Source organism: Hypanus sabinus, chromosome 8 (genome assembly GCF_030144855.1).
Source record: "Hypanus sabinus isolate sHypSab1 chromosome 8, sHypSab1.hap1, whole genome shotgun sequence".
In the NCBI taxonomy this organism is placed as follows: Eukaryota; Metazoa; Chordata; class Chondrichthyes; order Myliobatiformes; family Dasyatidae; genus Hypanus; species Hypanus sabinus.
In genome coordinates this window covers 155,072,284-155,094,634 of record NC_082713.1, presented here as the reverse complement: position 1 = coordinate 155,094,634, position 22,351 = coordinate 155,072,284, and the positions used below count along the sequence as shown (strand labels likewise).

The following is a 22,351-nucleotide window of genomic DNA, read 5'->3' as shown; positions in this document are numbered from 1 at the left end:
ATGATGTGGTACAAGTACTTATGACATTTAGATCCTATTCATCCATGCAAAACAACTATCTATTATTCTGTTTTTTTAATCTTCTCCCAGTCTGTTTCCTTTAAAATTAATTTGTATGATCTATTTTAAATTTGAACGTAAATATTATTATTTGTTATGGAACTTGAAGTATCATCCATACTGCAACTGAGGGGCAAGAGGTGGCTCTGGATGTAGCCAACCCTTTCTGTGATGAGTTTCTACATAGCATTAGTGATGTGACACCTATTACTCTTGGTTTAGAACTTGCACCTCATATTACTGGTGCAGCTATTCTTGTGAGTTATATTCTTAACATTGGGAAACGTGGCTCCTAAGTTACTCTAACTTAAATGAAGTGGATGACTGACAGATGAATAGAGGGTGGGTTGAGGTTGAAGTAACCTGTTTTGTGTTGTAGGCCATTATCCCAAAGAACGTATGAGCCTCATAATTTAATCATCACCCTCTTTTAAATTGTGAAACAGTTCACACTGGTTAAAGATCAGCAGCTGAGGGGAAGTGAGAAATAGGAGAAGAATGCATCCTAGCCACAAAGATCCCACCACATTCATGCCAATTTCTTCCCCGTCTACACTAAACTCATTTGCCTGTGTTAGGTCTGTATCCTACTATGCCTCACCTATTCAAATGCCTATCAAAAAGACTCTTAAAAATAATGATTATAAAGATCCCTTCACCTTCTCTGGCAGTGAGTTCCAGATTCTGACCAGTCTCTGTGTATAAGACTTCCCCCGAAATCCTTTTAAAAATTCTATCCTCTCACCAGAAAATTATGCTTTCTAGTTCTTAGTAAATTTACTGTGTTATCAGATTATATTCTGGTGGTGGCATTCCCTTGCAGCTGCTGCCCTTTTCCTTCTTAGTGGTAGTGTTCATGAGTTTGGGAGATATTGCTGGAGTAGACTGGCAATGTAAGTATAGTTTGTAGATGGTATACACTGTGGCCACTGTGTACCATAGTAGAAGAAATGAGTACTAATGTGGGAGATCAGGTGCCAGCCAACCAGACTGCTTTGTCCCTTGAGAGTCCTTGGCTTAGTGGAAAATATCCACCGCACTCCTGACTTTGGCATTGTAGGCAGTGGAAAGGACATGATGAGTCAGGAGGTAAGTCAATGGCTCCAGCATTCCCAGTAACACATGTTTGGTAACTGCAGTATTTATCTGGCAGGTTAAAGGTGATCCCTAGGTGATTCATGGGAAAAGAGATCTCAAGGTAGGCGTACTTATCACAACACAGAAGGAGGCTAATCAGCCCATCAAGTCCATGCCAAACCGCTGGATGCAGTAAATCATAAACATGAGAAGGCTGCAGATGCTGGAGATCGAAAGCAGCACACACAAAATGCTGGGTAATCTCAGCAGGTCAGGCAGCATCTAAGGAAATGAATAAGGAGCCAACTTTTTGAACAAAGACCCTTCTTCAGGACCATCACTAGGTGCTGAGATGGTAATTATTATGTGGGAGAAGGAACCCACATTTACCTTTTGCATTTCTTCTATCTACTCTTCAACTTGGGATTCCAACATGTAAATCTAAAACTGTAAAATCACCAGAGCCACAATGCAAAATTTGTTCAATTACTCAGCACCAGATTTGGCACAGGATGCTTGAATGGGATAAGAAAAGATGTTTATAGGTGTTTAAATTTTTTTTCATGTCTTTAAGTGTTACAAAATATTATCTGTCATAACTTTTTAAAATATTTAAGAAGTTTTTAAAGTTCCTATCTAGTTAATTGATCTCAATTATTTTTGGATGTCAGGAAGATTTGATAGTTTTGATTTCTTTATTAACTAGCTAAGTTGGCTAGCATGGTTAAGTGGCCAGTCAAAGTTTTCGAGCTACTTTAAAGTGGAGCTTATTCAGGAGGCTAACAGTAGAATTAAATAATACTGGATTCAGCTGGAAACTGACTCCATTGGTTTCAATGGGAATTGTAGAACAGTCAATAAATAATTAAGCTAAGGGGAAGGTAATTATTCTAATTTGTTTCATATTAATATTTTAAATTATTTTGAGTTTTTGCTTTTTATATATTTTTAATGTTCAGCATTTTAAATTATTTGTTTCAATTATAAACCTTTTGGATGTTACTAGACATTGAAGAGATTTAAGTTCTTCTTTGCTTTGCTATCAGGGCTTCACCAGCTGCCAACATTTTCATGGTGTTTTGGGACCAGCCATATTCATGCCCCTGGGTGGTGGGCTGGAGATACATCTCTACCAAAAGAGGTGTAAGGTGCTCCTTCTCTCCGCTAGCCTGCAGGTCGCCCTTGGGCAAGGTCTGCTTAGACCCCGATCAGGGTCAGGTGAAGCCATGGGAGCAGGTGGTGGAGGGGAATATGAACAGCTGGTGAATATCGCAAGTCCTGAATATGCAACCACTGATGCCTAGTGGACAATCTCTGAAGAGAACTAATAACACTGGGGGCAACCTGTCTTGTAAAGTTTCTGCCCAAAAGAAGGCAATGGCAAACCACTTCTGTAGAAAAAATAGCCAAGAACAATCAAGGTCATTTGACATGGCACAATGGAATTCCTAAATTATTCACCTGTGAAACAATGACGTCAGCACAAAGGAGAACAGGTTACATGAGTTCCTTCTGGCACTTTCAAGTAATTAATTGTGGAGAAAAAGTACCCTTCTACTGTTGATCATTAAAATCTTTTCAACTACCTGATAATGCCTATCACAGAGAAACATCAATATAATTGGAACATTATTGATATCATTTTAAGCTACATTATATTTATACTGTATATACAGTAATGACTCAAACTTGGATGCAAAGGTGTGGTGCAGCATCCAGGCTAGGGCGCCCCTAGTGTTCGCTCAGCAGAAGACAAGCTGTATTGTGGCCGACTGCAGAGTTCTGCAGCATTCATGGAATCAGGATTTGGATCTTTTTCTTGCATGCCGGTATTGTACTGACATCTTACATGTGCTTGCTATCTAGCATGTGCATTGTGCTGCATGTGACTTTTGGTACTGTATTTTGCACTTTCACCCTGGAGTAACACTGCGTTGTTTGGATGTTTTCATGTATGGTTGAATGACAATTAAACTTGAATAGAGTAATTTCAAACTTTGTAGTCATGCAAAAGTGTTGGGAACAGTCATGAGAATACCTATCCTGATAACATGATCTGGCAGATAGTTGTTGAAATTTGAAGTACAAATGAATGCAGTGATAAATTTTGGTAGGAAACGTAAAGAAAGGAGGCACAAGTTAACTGACATGATGCTAACAGTGACGCAGAAACAGAAAGATTTAAGAATATACAAATTCAAAACTTGAAATGGTGGCAAGACAAATTGTAAAGTAAAATAGCTAAGCCATTGGCAATCGGTTCAAGTTCATCAGGAGTATTGAACTTGACTATTCAACCGCCTGCTCCTTCCTCACTTTGTAGCTGCAATATGTGTTGTTCAACATTCCTTCAAAAGTATGTTGAATGCTGTATTGAAGCTGACTGGCTGATCCCGCAGTGCAATCCATGCCACAGCAATAAAACATAGAATTTACAAAAAAAAAACTATAGAAAAACAGACAAACCCTGACAAGCAACCAATGTGCAAAAGAAGACAAACTGTTCAAATAAGAAATAGTACTGAGAACACTGAGTTGTAAAGAGTCATTGAAAGTGAGTCTTTAAGTTGTAGAATCAGCTCAGAGTGTTTGTGAATGAAGTTATCCATATTGGTTCAGGAGCCTAATGGTCGTAGGGTAATAATAATTTTGATGTATGGAAACTTATTCACCTATTAAAACGTATTGATTAGAATAACCCCCAACCAAATGCATCTGCTAATATAAAACAGTGTCAATGAGCCTAGTGGACCGTCTCAACTTTCTTCACTTCTAAAAGGAAGGTTCAATCGTTAGGTATTAATATTGATGTAGTAAAATGGCTTCAACAGTGGCTGGATGGGAGATGCCAGAGAGTAGTGGTGGATAACTGTTTGTCAGGTTGGAGGCCGGTGACTAGTGGTGTGCCTCAGGGATCTGTACTGGGTCCAATGTTGTTTGTCATATACATTAATGATCTGGATGTTGGGGTGGTAAATTGGATTAGTAAGTATGCAGATGATACTAAGGTAGGTGGCGTTGTGTATAATGAAGTAGGTTTACAAATCTTGCACAGAGTTTCAGGCCAGTTAGACGAGTGGGCTGAACAATGGCAGGTGGAGTTTAATGCTGATAAGTGTGAGGTGCTACATTTTGGTAGGAATAATCCAAATAGGACATACATGGTAAATGGTAGGGCATTGAAGAATGCAGTAGAACAGTGTGATCTAGGAACAATGGTGCATAGTTCCCTGAAGGTGGAATCTCATGTGGATAGGGTGGTGAAGAAAGCTTTTGGCATGCTGGCCTTTATAAATCAGAGCATTGAGTGTAGGAGTTGGGATGTAATGTTAAAATTGTACAAGGCATTGGTGAGGCCAAATTTGGAGTATTGTGTACAGTTCTGGTCACCGAATTATAGGAGAGATGTCAACAAAATAGAGAGAGTACAGAGGAGATTTACTAGAATGTTACCTGGGTTTCAGCACCTAAGTTACAGAGAAAGGTTGAGCAAGTTAGGTCTTTATTCTTTCAAGCATGGAAGGTTGAGGAGGGACTTGTTAGAGGTATTTAAAATTATGAGGGGGATAGATAGAGTTGACGTGGATAGGCTTTTTCCATTCAGAGTAGGGGAGATTCAAACAAGAGGCCATGAGTTGAGAGTTAGGGGGCAAAAGTTTAAGGGTAGCGTGAGGGGGAATTTCTTTACTCAGAGAGTGGTTGCTGTGTGGGACGAGCTTCCAGTAGAAGTGCTAGAGGCAGGTTCGGTATTGTCATTTAAAGCAAAATTGGGTAGGTATATGGACAGGAAAGGAATGGAGGGTTATGGACTGAATGTGGTTCAGTGGGACTAGGTGAGAGAAAGCGTATGGCATGGACTAGAAAGGCCGAGATGGCCTGTTTCCGTGCTGTAATTGTTATATGGTTATATGAATGGATTGTCAAGCTTGATACTGTATGAGCTATAATCTTAAAATGGTCTGATAAATTTCTAATTATGTTTACTTGTAAGATTTTTCCTGGAGCCTTAACATAAAGTTCCTGTTCTGTGCCTATGGCTTGCAGGGCCTTGATCTCAATGATCTTTGGTTGGGCTTAATAATTAATTGTGTGCAAGTAGGGACATGATTTAATAGTTTGATGTCAATTCTAGCTGCCAGTAGTCCAGGCACCAGAATTGTTTTCAAAGCTGTTGATAAGAATCATGTACTTACACAGTAATCAAAAAATCACTCCCCTTGGGGTATGCTTTTCTCAACAACATAGTGCTATAAGATGATAGAATCTCCAAAAAGTGTTTTTGTCACTAAGTTTTTTACTAAGTGTTACAGTATTTCTTTTCTCTGACAATAAACCAATTCCATTCTGGTTGAGACAAACAAAGCTCCCCTCCTCCCCCATATTAACTGTGTTTTACAAGAGCACCATTGAAAATGTCCTGACAAGTTGCATCTCCATCTAGTATGGGAGAAGCCGAGCATCAGGCTGGAAGCCTCTACAAATGACTCTGAGGATCATCAGGGTCTCCCTACCATCCATCGGGGGCATTTATCAGGAGTGCTCCATCGGCAGGGCCCTTTGTATCATAAAGAATCCCCCCACCCCCAATCCATCCAGCATCCTTTTTGACTTTCTACCATCAGGCAGGAGACTCCGAGGCATAAAAACAACAACAGTCAGGATGGAAAACAGTTTCTTCCCACAGCCCACTAGGCTCCTGAAGTCCCTGCTGCATTGTATTTGAAGTGTCACCGGTTAATCTGCTCCGTACCTTACAATATTTAATTTATGCACTTTAGTTTGTAATTTATGCGTGATTCCTCTGTAGATTTTATTCTTAACTTCATAAGTTATCATGTATTTTGTGTAATGTGTTATGTGTACTGTACTACTGTGCTTTATACCCTGGTTCAGAAAAGTGTTGTCTCATTTCTATATACATTATATGGTTATATACATTATACACATGTATATAGTTAAAGGACAATAAACTTGACTTGAATCCATGAATGAATGAAAATATATTTTCTTCCAAGTCCAGGAAATTATGCTTAGAATGTATATAACAATGTATAAGCTCAAAATTTTATATTTGTTAACCAGACTTTTACAATATTTTCATGGGTGAGATACAAAGGTTATTTTAATATTCCATTAATAATCCTAAAGGCGAGAGGTTAGAATATTTTTAACTCATCAATGCTTTTTTTAAATTCGGACCAAAATCTAAGCAATAATGAAACACTGCTCCTTTCCTTCTTGTCATGACAATCAACCTCAATTTTATATAAATATACACACACCGAGTTCCTAATAGTTATCAATGGAGGAATTCATCCAGCATATGCTGTCTTGTTCTTTTCGTTGACTGCAAATGAGCAAAATCAGTGCAGGCACCTAGTGCAGATGATGGACTGTCTTCATACAATGTTTTCAAAAATTGTATTTTCCAAATCTTCACTTTCATTGTTACAATCAGGATGGTTGTCCACACCTTCAAATTCATCATTGTTCCTACCTTGCTGAAGTAATTAAATCATTTTAACTCCCAGCCATTTCTGTCTTTTCCAAGCTTGAATGCTTGAAACTGCAGTGAGAAAAACAGTTCTGAGTTGTCTTACCACTTATTTCTCACCAACTTTCAGTGCCACCAATCACTACTTTTTGAACACAAACACATACAACTGACACTGTTTAAAAACTGCTCGCTCTAAGCATGGTCTAATGGCCAAGCAAGTGCACATGACTGACACTAGTTGAAAACTTTCCAGCATCTGTCCCCTGTCTCAATTAATCAGCATGGTGTCCCAAATAAACAAAGGGAATCCCAGCTATTTTCTCAATTAGTTTTTGATACTTGAGAGTTCTCCCAAATAAGCAGGCTCCCTGATTAACTGATGGTGCAATTAACTGGAATCCACTGTGTAAAATGTTCAGATGTGAACAAACTAGATCAGAGTGGGACAGTAGCCAAGGGGGAAGAAAGGATGTATTGGCAAAGACAGAGTTTGTGGCAGATCCAGTATCAAAATAAATGGCTATGTTATTTCCAAGATGTCACTCATTACTTCAGTAATGCTTTTCCTAATTTCTAAATCACATGAAAAGTTGAAATAATAAATGAAAGAAAGAAATTGATTTAAGTCTTTGATAACGTGTTGCTTTATATAAATAGATGTTGACAGATTCCAAGCAAATTTTAAATGAAATTAAACACCATTCCCTTTATCAATCTTTTATTGCTCCACATTGGTAACAAAATGTATGTTGACTTAGGTGTTCAGTTAAAATATAACAGAACTTTGGGACAACTGACCTATTTTCACTGAATAACTGCTAGAGGCTCTGATCAAGCATATATCACGAGTCAGCTGTTCCTTTGAAGAGAAAACAAAAACATGCACAGCACACCTTACTGCGTGGATTGAATATAAAGAATGACCAACACCCACTTTACTTACAGTACAATTTAAACTATTATATAAAAAAAAGTTCTAAGCAAGTGATTCTGTACCCTTCGTCTCTCAGCGTTCTGTAGGGATCAGTCCCTCCATGACTCCCTAGTTCATTTGTCTCTTGCCACCAATCTGCCTCCAGGCATTTATCCATGTTAGTGGCCTGAGTGCCACGCCTGCTCCCTCACCTCCATTCATGGCCCCAAATAGTCCTTCCAGGTGAGGCAACACTTCACCTGAGAATCTGCTAGGGTTGTCTATTGTGTCTGGTGCTCCAAATGCAGCCTCCTCTACATCAGTATGACCCATCATAAATTGGGGAACCACTTCACTGAGCATTAGTGCACCAGCTGCCATAAGTTGGACTTTCCAGTGGCCAAACACTTTAATTCCCATTCCCTCCCATTCTGACGTGTTGGTCCATGGCCTCCTCTTGTGCCAAGATGAGGCCACCCTCAGGGTGGAGAACCAACAACTTCTGTCTGGATACCCTCCAACCAGGTAGCCTGAATATTGATTCCAGTGAACAAAAATTGCCTGCCCCAATCTATTCCCCACTCTTGAATTTTTACTTCTCACCTGACTATTACTTCCCCCTGGGTCCCCTCCTCCTTCCCTTTATCTTATGGTCCTGTCTCTAACCTGGACCCAACATATCAATGCAGCTACAAAGAAGCCACAACAGCCATTATATTTCGTTAGGAATTTGAGAAGATTAGGTATGTCTCCAAAGTGTCGCCTCGTCTGGAAGGACAGTTTGAGCCCTGAATGGAGATGAGGGAACAGGTGTATGGGCAGTCATAGCACTTAGGCCACTTGCACGGATTAGTGCCTGGAGGGAGATTAGTGGGTAGGGATGAACGGATAAGGTCATCACAGAGGGACTGATCCCTGTGGAAAGTGGAGGGGATTGAGGTAAAGATACGTTTAGTAATAGGGTCCCTTGGAGATGGCAGAATTTGCAGAGACTGATGGGGTGGTCAGTAAGGACACAAACTCCGCAAGCATACTCAACAACTTGAACTTGATGGCACAATTATATATCTCTTGCACACACAATGCCAGCAGGAACTAGACCGGGGCTTCAGATGTGCATCCATAGTCTTGCTTCAATGAAAACCTTTTATGCTTGCTTTGACCATAAAAACATACAGGAACCATCACAAACTCTGACAGTCCCCTACAATTTCAGTCTCTGAGACAGATGTGAAGGCTTCCTTCAGCAGGGTGGACCTCTAGAAAGCATCTGGCCCAGATCAGGTACTTGGCTGAGTACTAAAGACCTATGCTGATCAACTGGCTGGAGTCATCACTGAGATCTATAATCTCTCATTTCGGCAGTCTGAGATTGATTGAAAATCTGATATAAGCCATTCGGCCCATCGAGTCTGCTTCACCATTCAATCATGGGCTGATCCAATTCTTCCAGTAACTCCCACTCCTCTGCGTTCTTCCCATACCCTTTGATGCCCTGGCTAATCAAGAATCTATCTATCTCTGTGTTAAATTCACCCAAAGACTTGAGCCTTCACAGCCACTCATGGCAACAAATTCCACAGATTTACCACCCTCGAACGAAAGTAACCTCTCTGCATCTTTGTTCTAAATGGACATCCTTCAATCCTGAAGTCGTACCCTCTTGTCCTAACTTTGCCGTATCTAATCTGTTCAGGCCTTTTAACATGCAGAAAGAGCTGTGAGACGTTCCTCATATGGTAACCCCCTTCTTTCTTGGAATCATTCTCGTGAATCTTCTCTGAACCCTCTCCAGTGATTTAACATTATTTCTTATATACAGGGCCACACCACCCCCTCTACTAACTAATCTACCTTTCCAACACACCATATATCCTTGGACATTCAACTCCCAATGGCAGCCATCCTTCAGCCAAGTTTCAAAGATGGCCACAACTTCATACTTGCTGATCTGTAACTGAGTTTCAAGATCTTTCTTTTTACAATATTTTTTATTCAGAAGAAAAAAAAACAAGATTTAGAGTGCAACACATAGATACATCTCAACATAACTTGTGTTCATATATTCATATTTTGTGATAAAATTGATCAAAATATTATAGCATAACACATAAAGGTATACCACTCTGTAATCAAAAATTTAAAAATAAGTCATACATCATAAAAAAATTTATATAAAGAAGTCAACCCCCTACCAACTACCAAAGAAAAAAGCTGATTGATGATAATGGATAAATTAGAAAAGAAAACATATTCGCTTAAGAAGAGAATGTAGCGGTGTGCTACACACAGCGCTAAAATAACAACACGGAGTCGGTAAACTGCAGTTAAAGAAGATTTTATTCGAACTTCACAGCCTTGCTTTAAAGCCTCCCTGATCCCGCCCTCCCCGGGCGCAGATGCTGTAGGGGGCACGTACTCACAATCCCCCACAGGCTTTTCCCTTTGTTGGTGAAGCAGACCTGGTGCCCTTTTGGGACTGGCCTTTGTGCCGGCACGCTGGCTATTTGTGAGCCGGTTCGAGTGTACTAGGAAGTGGGTCGCCACAAGAAGATAAAAATATACATAAAAGTCTGTGTACTGTTAAACTTTATAAATTGGAAAAGTAATTTAGGAAAGGTCCCCAGATATCATAAAAAGATTGTTTCAAATTTAAGACTGAGCAGCGGCTCTTTTCTGAATTTAAATAAGACATAATATCACGTAGCCATTGAAGATGTGTAGGAGGGGTAGACTCCTTCCATTCAAGCAAGATTGCTCTCCTTGCTAAAAGAGAGGTAAAAACTAAAACCTGTAGGTTCTAAGTATTTAAAGTTATATCTTCATCTGCAATAATATCAAACAAGGCAGTAAGGGGATTTGCTGAGCTTCAAGATCGTCCATTTAATTTCTTATGCTGTGTGCATTCAAATACAACACTTTCAGTCCAGTATTTGTTGCTTTCTGTTTTAATTGCACCTTGCTTCTAATGCCCTCTTACTCAATGTCAGCAACACCAAACAGCTGATTATTGACTTCAAGAAGAGGAATCCAGAAGTCATGAGCCAGTCCTCATCGGAGGATCAGAGGTGGAGAGGGTCAAGAACTTTAAATTCCTTGGTGTTATTTCAGAAGACCTGTCCTGGGCCCAGCACACAAGTGCAATTACGAAGAAACATGGCAGCACCTCTACTTCCTTATGAGTTTGCAAAGACTCAGCATGATATCTAAAACTATGACAAACTTCTAAAGATGTGTGGTGGGGAGTATATTGATTGAGGATGCGTATCATCCTGGTATTGAAACACCAATGTCCTTCAATGGAAAATCCTACAAAAAGTAATGGATACAGGTAAAGCCCTCCCCACCATGGAGTATTTCTAAACGGAGTGTTGCCACAGGAAAGCAGCATTCACCATCAGGGAGTCACGCCATCTAGGTGGGGGGAGGAAGATGGAGGGGGGGAGGAAGATGGAGGAGGGGAGGGAGGAAGATGGAGGAGGGGAGGGAGGAAGATGGAAGAGGGGAGGGAGGAAGATGGAAGAGGGGAGGGAGGAAGGGAGGAAGGGGATGAGAAGGGGAGGGGAGAAGAGGGGAGGGCAGCAGAGGGGAAGGGAGGAAGGGGATGAGAGGGGGGAGGAAGGGGATGAGAGGGGGAAGGAGAGGGGAGGAAGGGGATGAGAGGGGGAAGGAGAGGGGAGGAGAGGGGGAAGGAGAGGGGAGGAGAGGGGGAAGGAGAGGGGGAAGGAGAGGGGGAAGGAGAGGGGGAAGGAGAGGGGGAGGAGAGGGGGGAGGAGAGGGGGGAGGAGAGGGGAGAGGAGAGGGGAGAGGGGAGAAGAGGGGGAGGGGAGGAGGGGGAAGGGGAGGGGAGGGGGGAGAGGGGAGAAGAGGGGGAGGGGAGGAGGGGGAAGGGGAGGGGAGGGGGGAGAGGGGAGAAGAGGGGGGAGTGGGCAAGGGAGAGGTAGGAGTTGTGGGAAGGAGAAGGGGAAGGGTCTCCTTCTGGAGGAGGAGGAGGAGTTTGAGGGCGGGTCCGGTTGGAGGAGGAGCCGCAAGTTCCGAGGGGCGTTGTCGTTGTCGGAGTTGGAGCCATAATGGCGTGTGTCCGATGTGTGCCTGCCGGCGCCGAGTTGTTGGATTCGGACGAGGACGGGTACATGGACTGTGACGGCCTCGAGGACAAGATCATAACGGTGAGGTGACGGCAGGGAAGGTTCTCGAACACGCGGGGAAGAGGGAGACCACGGGGTCAGAGAGTGAGCGGACCCCTAACACTATCGTTGGGAGATATTGAGGCCACCCTCAGTGATGAGGGAGCCCTCAACTCCCCGGGGAGAGGGGAGACACAACATCACCCTTGGGAGAGAAAGGTGAGACCCCCCCCCCCCACTCTTGGTGGGGGTGGGGGGGAAGAACATGCGCACCCCTCCCCTAATTTATCAGCATTCCCCCGGAAAGAAGAGAAAACCCCAGTGGGATGTGAGAAATAAGACTACAAATCTAAGTATATAATAATCCAAATGGAGCGAAGGGTTCATAAACTTACTTGGGATACTGCAGAGTATTAATAGCTTAGTCAAGGTTATTTCTCGATAGTGTCAGGAATTTGAGATGGGAGAAACATTTGAAAATGCTCTGATCAAACTTGTCCTTGCTCAACTAAAAAATAATAAAAGGAATGAAAAATTTTCAACACCTTCCTCCATGCAAAATATGTAGAAACAAGCAAAGTATCAGATTTGTAACAGACAATGTACAATAAGAATAACAACATTTGAAGATGAGTCTTATGCACTGTGGTACAGAACCTGGCTCTTTGGCCCACCTAGTCTATGCTGGATTGTTATTCTGCCTTCTTCCTGTTGAGCACACCTGAACCATTGCCCTCTAATCTATGTGCTTATCCAAGCTTTGCTCAAATGTGGCAATCAGACCCACATCCACCACTACTGGCCAGCCGAACCACACACTCACCACCCTCTTGAGTGAAGAAGTTTCCCTTCAAGTTTTTCACCTTTCACCCTTAACCTATGTGATGCACCATCAATAACACACTCTGAGACGTGAAGGCGAGATATCGGCTTTTATTGACTGGAAGAAGGGACAAGCAGTGAGTGACCACCATACTACATGCTGGAGACTGAGAGGCCGGCCTTTATACCGGGGTCTGTGGGAGAAGCCACAGGAGCAGTCAGTGTCTATGCCCCCTCATTGGGTGAAGATTAATCTTGACCGAACTAGGTGTAAGGCACTCCTGCCTCTAATAGCCTGCGGATCACCCCTTGGGCAAAGTATAGCTCCCGCTTGCTACATCACACCCCTCCCCTTCCCAATCAGGGTCATGCAAAACTGTGGGAGCAACAGCTAGATGTCACAAGTCCTGGTTATGCAGCCACTGATGCCAGGCAGACAATCTCTGAAGAGTGTTGATAATGGCTGGGGTTACTTGTAAAGACCCCGGCCAGAAAAAGGCAATGGCAAGCCACGTCTGTAGAAAAAATTGCCAACAACTATCATGGTCATGGAAAAACCATGATTGCCTACGTCATATGACATGACACATAATGAATGAACAATCCCCCTCATAGTTTTGTACAACTATCAAATCTCCCATCATTTTCCTACACTGGAAGGAAAAACTCAGAATCAGGTTTATTATCATCAGCATGTGATGTGAAATTTGTTAACTTAGTAGCAGCAGTTCAATGCAATACTTAATCTAGAAGAAAAAATAATTAAATAATAATAGTGAAAATAATAAATCTTACTCGATATGTCTTATATAGTATACGTGTGTGTGTACTTGGATTTTCAGAAGACTTTTTGACAAGGTGCCGCACATGAGGCTGCTTAGCAAGATAAGAGCCCATGGAATTACAGGGGAGTTACTAGCATGGGTGGAGCATTGGCTGATCTGCAGAAAACAGAGAGTGGGAGTAAAGGGATCCTATTCAGTCTGGCTGCTGGTTACCAGTGGACTTCCGCAGTGGTTGGTGTTGGGACTGCTGCTTTTTACGATGTATGTCAATGATTTGGACTATGGTATTAATGGATTTTGTGGCTACATTTGCTGATGATAAAAAGACAGGTGGAGGAGTGGGTAGTGTTGAGGAAACAGAGAACCTGCAGAGAGACTTTGATAGTTTAGGGGAATGGGCAAAGAAGTGGCAAATGAAATACAATGTTGGAAAGTGTTTGGTAGAAGAAATAAACTGGGAGACTATTATTTAGATGGGGAGAGAATTCAAAATGCAGAGATGCAAAGGGAATTGGGAGTCCTTGTGCAAGATACCCTAAAAGTTAACCACTAGGTCGGGTCAGTTGTGAAGAAGGCAAATGCAATGTTGGCCTTCATTTCTAGAGGTATAGAATATAAGAGCAGGGATATGATGTTGAGACTCTGTAAAGCACTCATGAGACCACACTTGGGAGTATTGTGGGCAATTTTGGGCTCCTTATTTTAGAAAGGATATACTGACATTGGAGAGGGTTCAGAGAAGATTCACAACAATGATTCCAGGAATGAAAGGGTTACTGTTTAAGGAATGTCTGGCAGCTCTTAGGCTGTATTCCCTGGAGTTAAGGAGAATGAGGAGGGATCTCATAGAAACATTTGGAATGTTATAAGCCTGGCCTGAACAAATTAGATATGGCAAGGTTATTTCCCATGGTGGGGGATTCAAGGACAAGAAGGCACGACTAAAGGATATCCTTTTAGAACTGAGATGAGAAACTACTATAGGCAGACGGTGGTAAATCTGTGGAATTTGTTGTCACGAGCGGCTGTGGAGGCCAAGTCATTGGGTGTATTTAAGTCAGAGATAGGTTCTTGATTAGCCAAGGCATCAAAGGGTATGAGGTGAAAGCAGGGGAGTGGGGATGACTGGAAGAATTGGATCAGCCCATGATTGAATGGTAGAGTAGACTCAATGGGCCGAATGGCCTACTCCTGCTCCTATATCTTATGGTCTTATATTGAATAGATTAAAATTGTGCATATAACAGAAATACTATATTTTTTTTAAGTGAGATAGTGTCCAAGGAGAGAAAAGGTTCTGGTGGTCTTTAATAATGGACACTGCCTTTCTGAGACAGCGCTCCTTGAAGATGTCCTGGGTACTTTGTAGGCTAGTGCTCAAAATAGAGCTGACTATATTTACAACCCTCTGAAGCTTCTTTCAGTCCTGTGTAGTAGTCCCCCCCACCAATACCAGATTGTGATGCAGCCTGTCAGAATGCTCTCCATGTAGATTATTTGTAGAGTTTTTGAGAGTATTTGTTGACATACAAAATCTCTTCAAACTTTTCACAAAGTATAGCCGTTGTCTTGCCTTCTTTATAAGCGCATCAATATGTTGGGACCAGGTTAGATCCTCAAGAAATCTTGACTGCCAGCCTATTCAACTTTTCCCTATAACTCAGGTCATCAAGTCCTGGCAACGTCCTTTGTAAATTTTCTGTGTACTCCAGTGATTTGGTTGACGTCTCATGAATTTCTCATAATGTGATTAAAGTTGCATGTGAAATAAATACAGTAAAACACCAACAATCTGGTACTTCTGGAACTCCAGTAGTTCTTAACAGACTTTCTAAACAAATGGATTTATTGCAAAATGCTTTTACTTCATATATGTTTTAACACGTTGCACAGTGGTATAACTTTTTCCAGAGTTCCCAGTAAATTTAAAGAAATGGAAAAAATCCCTGGAGTTTAACTGCTATTGCAGGATATAGAATGTGTTGAGCTTCCATATGTAATTCCCAGTTTGCATTCTTCAACTTCGGAGACAAAATGAAGCACACAACCATTTCTGACCTTGGCCCATGCCCTGGCTTCAAGCATGTAACTGGCCTCCATTCTGTAGCCCTCCTCAAGCTTCAAATCTATCTCCATTCCTAGCTCTGGCTGCACACCAAGTAAAATGACGTCAACTTCAAAGTTTGTAGATAATGAGGACTTGATATATTAAAATAATGTACTGAAGTATGAACCAGGTGCAGAGCAGTCAGAATTTACAAAAATGTGGTTACCGGGTTATTGGAGTTTTAATGAGGTCACAGAATTGATATAATCTCATGCCTTAACTGACATTCTTTTCTCAACTACTACTAAGAGAAAGAGGATGCTCACTTATCTATTGTTTTCAGGACCTTGCCCATGTGCAGCAAAGCTCTGTTTAGCTAAGTAATTTTGGGAAAACATTGCTAAATGAATGCTATGCTTCTGATATGATGGAAATACTAAGCAGTTTAATAATAATCTCAAGTTAAAATAGTTCAGGTCTCATTCCATGAAATAATTTCTATCTATTTGATTGTGTGAAATGCAATATCTTTCTTTGTGGAAGGGTGCAATATTAGTATGATCTTTTTAATTACAAAGCATCTTCAAGCAATGATGCCTCAAAAAGGCAACATCCATCATTAAGGACCCCCATCACCCAGGACATGCCCTGTTCTGATTGCTACCATCAGGAAGGAGGTACAGGAGCCTGAAGGCACACACTCAACAATTCTGAAACAGCTTCTTCCCCTCTGCCATCTAATTTCTGAATGGATGTTGAACCCATGAACACTACCTCACTACTTTTTTAAAATTTTTGCACTGATTTCAATGTTTTAATATATACTGTATGCTTACTGCAACTCACTGTCTTTTTTTCTTTATTATGTATTCCATTGTACTGCTGCCTCAAAGACAACAGATTTCACAACATATGCCAGTGATATTGATTCTGATTCTGATTATTTCTCTATTGTACATATTTTTGAAAGCTGCTTCACATTAGTGTCAGCATTCTTTTGGCATAAAATCTTGTGGAAATCAGACATCTTGAATTTATGTTACTTTCTTGTTATATAGACAATTTCCATTTAGCAAGTTGTGATATATAAACAATATTATTACATTAGAAAACCACAGAAGAAACAGAAAGAATGGGGCATAAAGCCCCTTGAGCCTTCTCAGCCATTTGATAGCATCTTGGTCTTAATTTCACTTCCTGCGTGGTCCCCATAATCTTAGAGATTACCTTTTGTCTAAAACTCTGTGTTTCTACAACAAACCAGGTTCAGATAGTGTCAAGTTGAAAAGGAAAGCCTGACAGGGGAGAAGAATACAGCTTTGGGCTTGAAAGATTTGATCCTATAGCAATGTCTACAAATAATTTGTTAAGAATATAAAATTACTTTAAGATGAATTGTGCCAGAGAATGTAAAGGTATGTTTACATGAACATCTAATTTTAGATAATTTTTTCAAAACTTTTGCCTAAATCACACCCTCAAATCAAATTCAAATTCTGATTTAATTATCATTCAATGACACATGAATACAGCTGAACAAAACCGCATTCCTCTGGGGCCAAGGTGCAAAACAAACACAGCACGTTCATAATAGCGAGTACATCCACAGTCACATGCAAAAAGCACATATATGTGGTCATAGTGTGTTATATTTATTCTTATTCTGCTGCATTTCACATGATTGAACGCCCTGCTTTTTACAGTTGAGCTATGAAGAATGTTCCCATTTGGATTCAACTAGCATATCTGAAGAGTTTCTCGATCTTCATCTATAATGTGTGTTTTCCGTTTTATGTTCCGTACACTTGCAAGCACTTGACAGCAAGCTTTATCTTGTATCTTGAACTTGTGATCAGTACCCTGACGTTGTAATCCTATATTTTGGTCAAGTGTTCTCTGACTAAATGTCAGAGAACGAGGCAATAGTACAGTCTCAATGAAGAATCTATTCTTGACTGCTTTACATCTTTCCCAGCATATTTCTGGATGTTTCTAGTTGCAGAAACATTTGGTCATGATTTTGACACCTAACTTAATTTCTTCTGTGTTTCTTTGTTGACCTCTATTCTAATTTTAGGGTTAAAATTGTGTAATGCATCTGTGTAAGTAATATGAAACACGTCTGGAAGTAGAAGTCCGTTCTGGTAGACTGTTTCAGCAGGTGGCAGTGAAGTACAGGAAAGATCACTAATGGGTCAGTGGGATCGTGAAGTTGTTGATTTTGTTATATTCAAGTTTTACAGAATATAGTTTACCTATATCCCACAAATATTGAAGTTATTCTCATAAATTAAATATGAATTGTTTCTGTAGTTATTAAGAATGATGCAAAAAGAGAAAGGGATGGCACAGAATTGTATGGAGCAGGCAAGCAAGGCCCAATCAACCCATCAAGTCCATGTTCTGGGATTTAGCCTAAACCTGAAAATTATTTCTTTCTGTTACCACTTTGAAATCCTTAATTGAGTCAAAGCAGCCTTAAAGTGAATGTCAGAGATCTGGGCCATCCTTCATATAGTCTCAACATAAAATCCACAGCTGACATTGTCTCTGCTGAATCCTTATTTCATGAGTTTGACACGATTAAATGTAGGTTCTTCTGTTTGAAAGCTTAGTCATTGAATTTCAAATCATAACTGCTGTCTCCATTTTCCTTGCATCCTCCTTGCATGCTTGGAATAACGGACTCTCATGTCCCTTGCAGTGTGGATAAGCCTGAAAACTACAAGCCAGTGATACTTGCGTCAAGATGTATATTTCGAAAGGTAGGGATGGATTAGGGAGAATCAGTTGACTTTGTGCAGGGCAAATCATGTCAGTCAAATCTTGAGTTTTTTTAAGGAGTTAACTAAGAAAAGTGAAGGCAGATTAGAAGGTGTGGTTTTGGTTTTAATAAAGTTTTTGACAAGGTCCCACATGGTAAGTTCATGGTAAGCCAAAAGCTACCTGATGCATATTGGCAAACTGGATCCAAAATTAGTTTGGTGATAGAAGGCAGAGGTTAGTGCTAGATGAGCGTTTCTTCAAATAGATGATGAGGATTGGTGCTGAGATCTTTTGTAATTTATATTAATGATTTGAATGATAATATAGGTGATCACGTTTGCAAGTAACACAAAAATTGGGGAGTTGCATTTAGTAAAGAATGTTGTTAATACTACAGGACATGGTTCAGCTGGAAAGCAAAACAGAGTAGTGGCAGATAGAATTTAAGTGGGATGAGTACAAGCTAATGAATTTTGGAAGACACAAATAAGAGAAAATCCAAAGATGCTAGAAATCCAAGCAACACAGTGTACTGCTTGAATTTTGGAAGGTCAGGTTCTGTTACAACCTATAGAGTGGATCACAGGGACCTTAGGAGCATTAATGTGCAGGAAGTCCTTGGAGTACGTCCGCCGATCCCTGAAAGTGGCAACATTGGTGGATTAGATAATGAAAAGGGCATTTAGTATGCTTGCCTTCGTAGGTGGAGACATTGAGATGGGATGTCATGTTGCAGTTGCACGAAACATTAGTTAGACTGCGTTAGTTTTGGAATGATATGGTGGCAACAGAGAGAAAGCAGAGAAGTTCACCGGGATGTTTTCTGGAATGCAGGACTGTAGATTGGCTGAGTTTATTTTCATTGGAATGTAGGAAGGTTAGGGTTGACCTTATAGAGGTTTATAGACAGGATGGATAGCCAAAATCTTTTTCCAAGGCAGGGAGTCGAGAACAAGTGGGTTTAGGTTTAAGGTAGGGAGAGGGGGGGAATTTAAAAGCGATCTGAGAGATATGTTTGTCTGCCGAGATATGGTGGAAACTTTGGAATGAGTTACCAGATTGGTGATGGAGACAGATACATTTATACTGTTAAACAGGTACTTGATGAAGACAGGTATAAAGGAATACATACATAAAGCTGCAGCTGAGGTTAGCATGGTTGGCATTGACAAGGTGAGATGAAAGAATCCATTCCTGTGCTGTATGTTCCTTTGATTAAAGTTTTCTACCTAATGACGGGGACAGCTCCCTCTAGCCTTAAACAACCATGATTGTGTGCACCTTTTATCCAGTCTCCCTGTAACCGTAATTCTTTCTGTCATCCCTGTTAAATGCAGATTAGGTCCTCTTGCCATTAATTTTGGGCACTGTAAACTACTTAGCTGAAATGCATTTACTGACAAGTTAATTTTTTTTTCTTGTTTTGAGGAAGCTCCTGTCAGATAAAACACAAAACCATATAGTTGCAAGGGATCATCATTTGAATTGACAGTGATGGCATGTGCTTACTGTGTATGTAGCTGTCAATTTTCAAGTAATTAAATAATATTTATGTGCTGAAATTTACTTGACTAGTAAAATTCTAATGACATTATATAGATATTGGAGATCTCTTTACAACCCAAGAATATTTATGTTTGAATTAATGTGCAGGATTTACATTCTTAACATACATGCTTATTTATTTTATGTGTATTTAAGTATAATTTTAATTAGCTTTGTAGATAATGCCATCAGGCTCTTGAACAAAAGGGGATAACTACACTCACTTGCCTACCCACAACCAACGATCTCACTTTAAGGACTCTCTCATTATCTCATGTAATTTATTGCTATTTATTTATATTTGCATTTGCACAGGATTGATCCTGTTATAGAATTGCTGAGTGTGCCCACAAAAATATGAATTTCAGTTGCATATGGTGACATATAAGTACTTTGATAATAAAATTTACTTGGCATTTTGTGATATATATTGAGTTTATTACTGTTTCGCCAAACTTTGCTGCTTTAATACTTTTGTTTTTTGGATAAAATAATCGTTAAATTCAATTTAGCAAAAACTATTGCAGCCATTGGTTAAGAATTCGAGGAGTGGTGTGTCAAATATTTATCAGATCTAGAAATGGACATCTCAGTGATTCTGTGAAAGTTGTTGCAGCTCTAGTTCATCCATTCAGGTGATTGAGAATATTTTTAATTTGAGAATATTCAAAGTTACTGAGCAAGTTGATAGGGTTGTTAAGATGGCATGTGCCGTATTGGCCTTTATTAATCAGGAAACTGAGTTCAGGAGCCGGGATGTAAAACTCTGGTTGGATCACATTTGGAGTATTGTGTTCAGTTCTGGCACCTCATTATGGGAAGGATGTGGAAGCTTTAGAAAGTGTGCTGCAAAGATTTCCCAGCATGTTGCCCTGACTGAAGAGAAATTCTCATGAGGAAAGGTTGAATGAGCTTTTCTTTTTGGAGTGAAGGGAGGATGAGAGGTGGCTTGATAGAGCTGTACAAAGTGATAATGAGGAAATAGATTGTGTGGACAGCCAGAGACTTTCTATCAGGGCAGAAATGACTAATATACGAGAGCATAATTTTAATGTATTTTGAGGAAAGTTTTCAGGAGGGGGAGAGGGGTGTAGTGGCATCCACACTGGACTTTGAGGTAAGTGGTCCCAGGTTCGAATCCAGCCAGCTCTTTGCACGATTTCTATCTGTGCTGGATTGAGGTCGTGTTGGCAACTCAGCCTCGTAAAAAAAAAAACAGACAAATGCTTAAGAAGCGATGAGGTTGCCACCTGATGTGCCACAAGACACAGAGTGGAACAATAACGATGGGGAAGGGGTGTCAGAGGTAGGTTTTGTACGTAGAAAGTGGTATCTGTGTGGAGCATGCTGCCGGAGAGGTACTTAGCTATCCACATGGATGAAAGAAAAATGGAGGGCTATGTGGGAGGAAATGGTTAGATTGATGTTAGAGTAGGTTAAAAGGCTAGCACAACATCATGGGCTGAAGGGCCTGTATGGTTCTATGATTAGTTTCTGTAAGTTTAACTACAATGTAAACAATTTGCTGCAGAACATGATGTAAGGAAGCTACATTTTACAGCTGAATATTTTGTTGTGCAGTAATTTCACAGTCTAGCTTAGTTTAGAAGCTATACAGTATATGTAATGCAGTACTGTACTCAAAGTGTAAAGTTCTCCCTGATTCATGCTGCTCTTTAAATTGCAATAATTCACTATTGATTAGCACACTGTTAATGCATCCGTGTGACTGGTTGCTAGCAGTAAACACTGCTAGGTGTTGTGATTGAATAAATGTTGCTTATTATTCTGATGTATAACTGTCTTCTTAAATATATAAGCAACTAGTTGGTAACTGAGAAATTAGCTATTTAACTGAATTAGCAATCCAGAACTTTTGATTAGCAATCTATGTCATGAGTTTAAATTCTTCATAATATCTAGGAATTTAAGTCGAGATATTAAAAAGATGCAGTAAAAATGAACAAGAAATTGCCAAACACATTGACTTCATTTTATGTATGGAAATGTGCTGTGCTCATTAAGTCTGACTTACTTAAGGCTTCACACCAATATGGTTGTATCATAACTGCCTTGAAAATCGTCCAAGTCATACAATGGTAACTTGTCAAAAAGATGACTGTGTATCATACATGACTCTGCACAAGTGATTGCTGAGGGCAGCCTTTTTACTAACAATTTAGAGATGTGGCAGCCATTTATTGCCCATCACATAGAGCCACAGAAAGCTACATCACAGAAACAGGCCCTTTGGTCCGTCTAGTCCACACTGAACTATTTTGACTACCTAGTCCCGTCAACTAGGACCCAGACCATAGCTCTCCTAACCCCACACATCCATGTATCTATCCAAACCTCTCTAAAACATTGGTATCAAAATCACAAACAGGAGGAAATTTGTAGATGCTGGAAATTCAAACAACACACACAAAATGCTGGTGGAACACAGCAGGCCAGACAGCATGTATAAGGAGAAGTACTGTCGATGTTTCGGGCTGAGACCCTTCGTCGACAATGCTTCTCCTTATAGATGCTGCCTGGCCTGCTGTGTTCCACCAGCATTTTGTGTGTGTTGTTATCAAAATCGCATCCATATTAGTCAGGGTGCCTAAGACTTTTGCACAGTAGTGTGTTTATCAATGTGGAGCAGAGAGCAATTGTTTTAGTGATCATTACAGAATGTATCTGGTGCTTCCCACTCCCTCCCTTCTT

The 22,351-nt window shown here is 40.5% G+C and overlaps 1 protein-coding gene across 5 annotated transcripts in view; it reads left to right on the top strand.

Annotated features, from left to right (window-relative positions):
- Nucleotides 1–11,580: 11,580 nt before the first annotated feature.
- The window catches only part of asz1 (ankyrin repeat, SAM and basic leucine zipper domain containing 1), an 83,584-nt gene continuing 72,813 nt past the window's right edge, over nucleotides 11,581–22,351 (top strand). For all 5 annotated transcript variants that reach the window (XM_059978281.1, XM_059978279.1, XM_059978283.1 and 2 more), the window contains exon 1: nucleotides 11,581–11,716. In XM_059978281.1, the coding sequence (XP_059834264.1) occupies nucleotides 11,618–11,716 (99 nt within the window). In that variant the 5' untranslated portion in view covers nucleotides 11,581–11,617. The remainder of the gene's footprint in view (nucleotides 11,717–22,351) is intronic.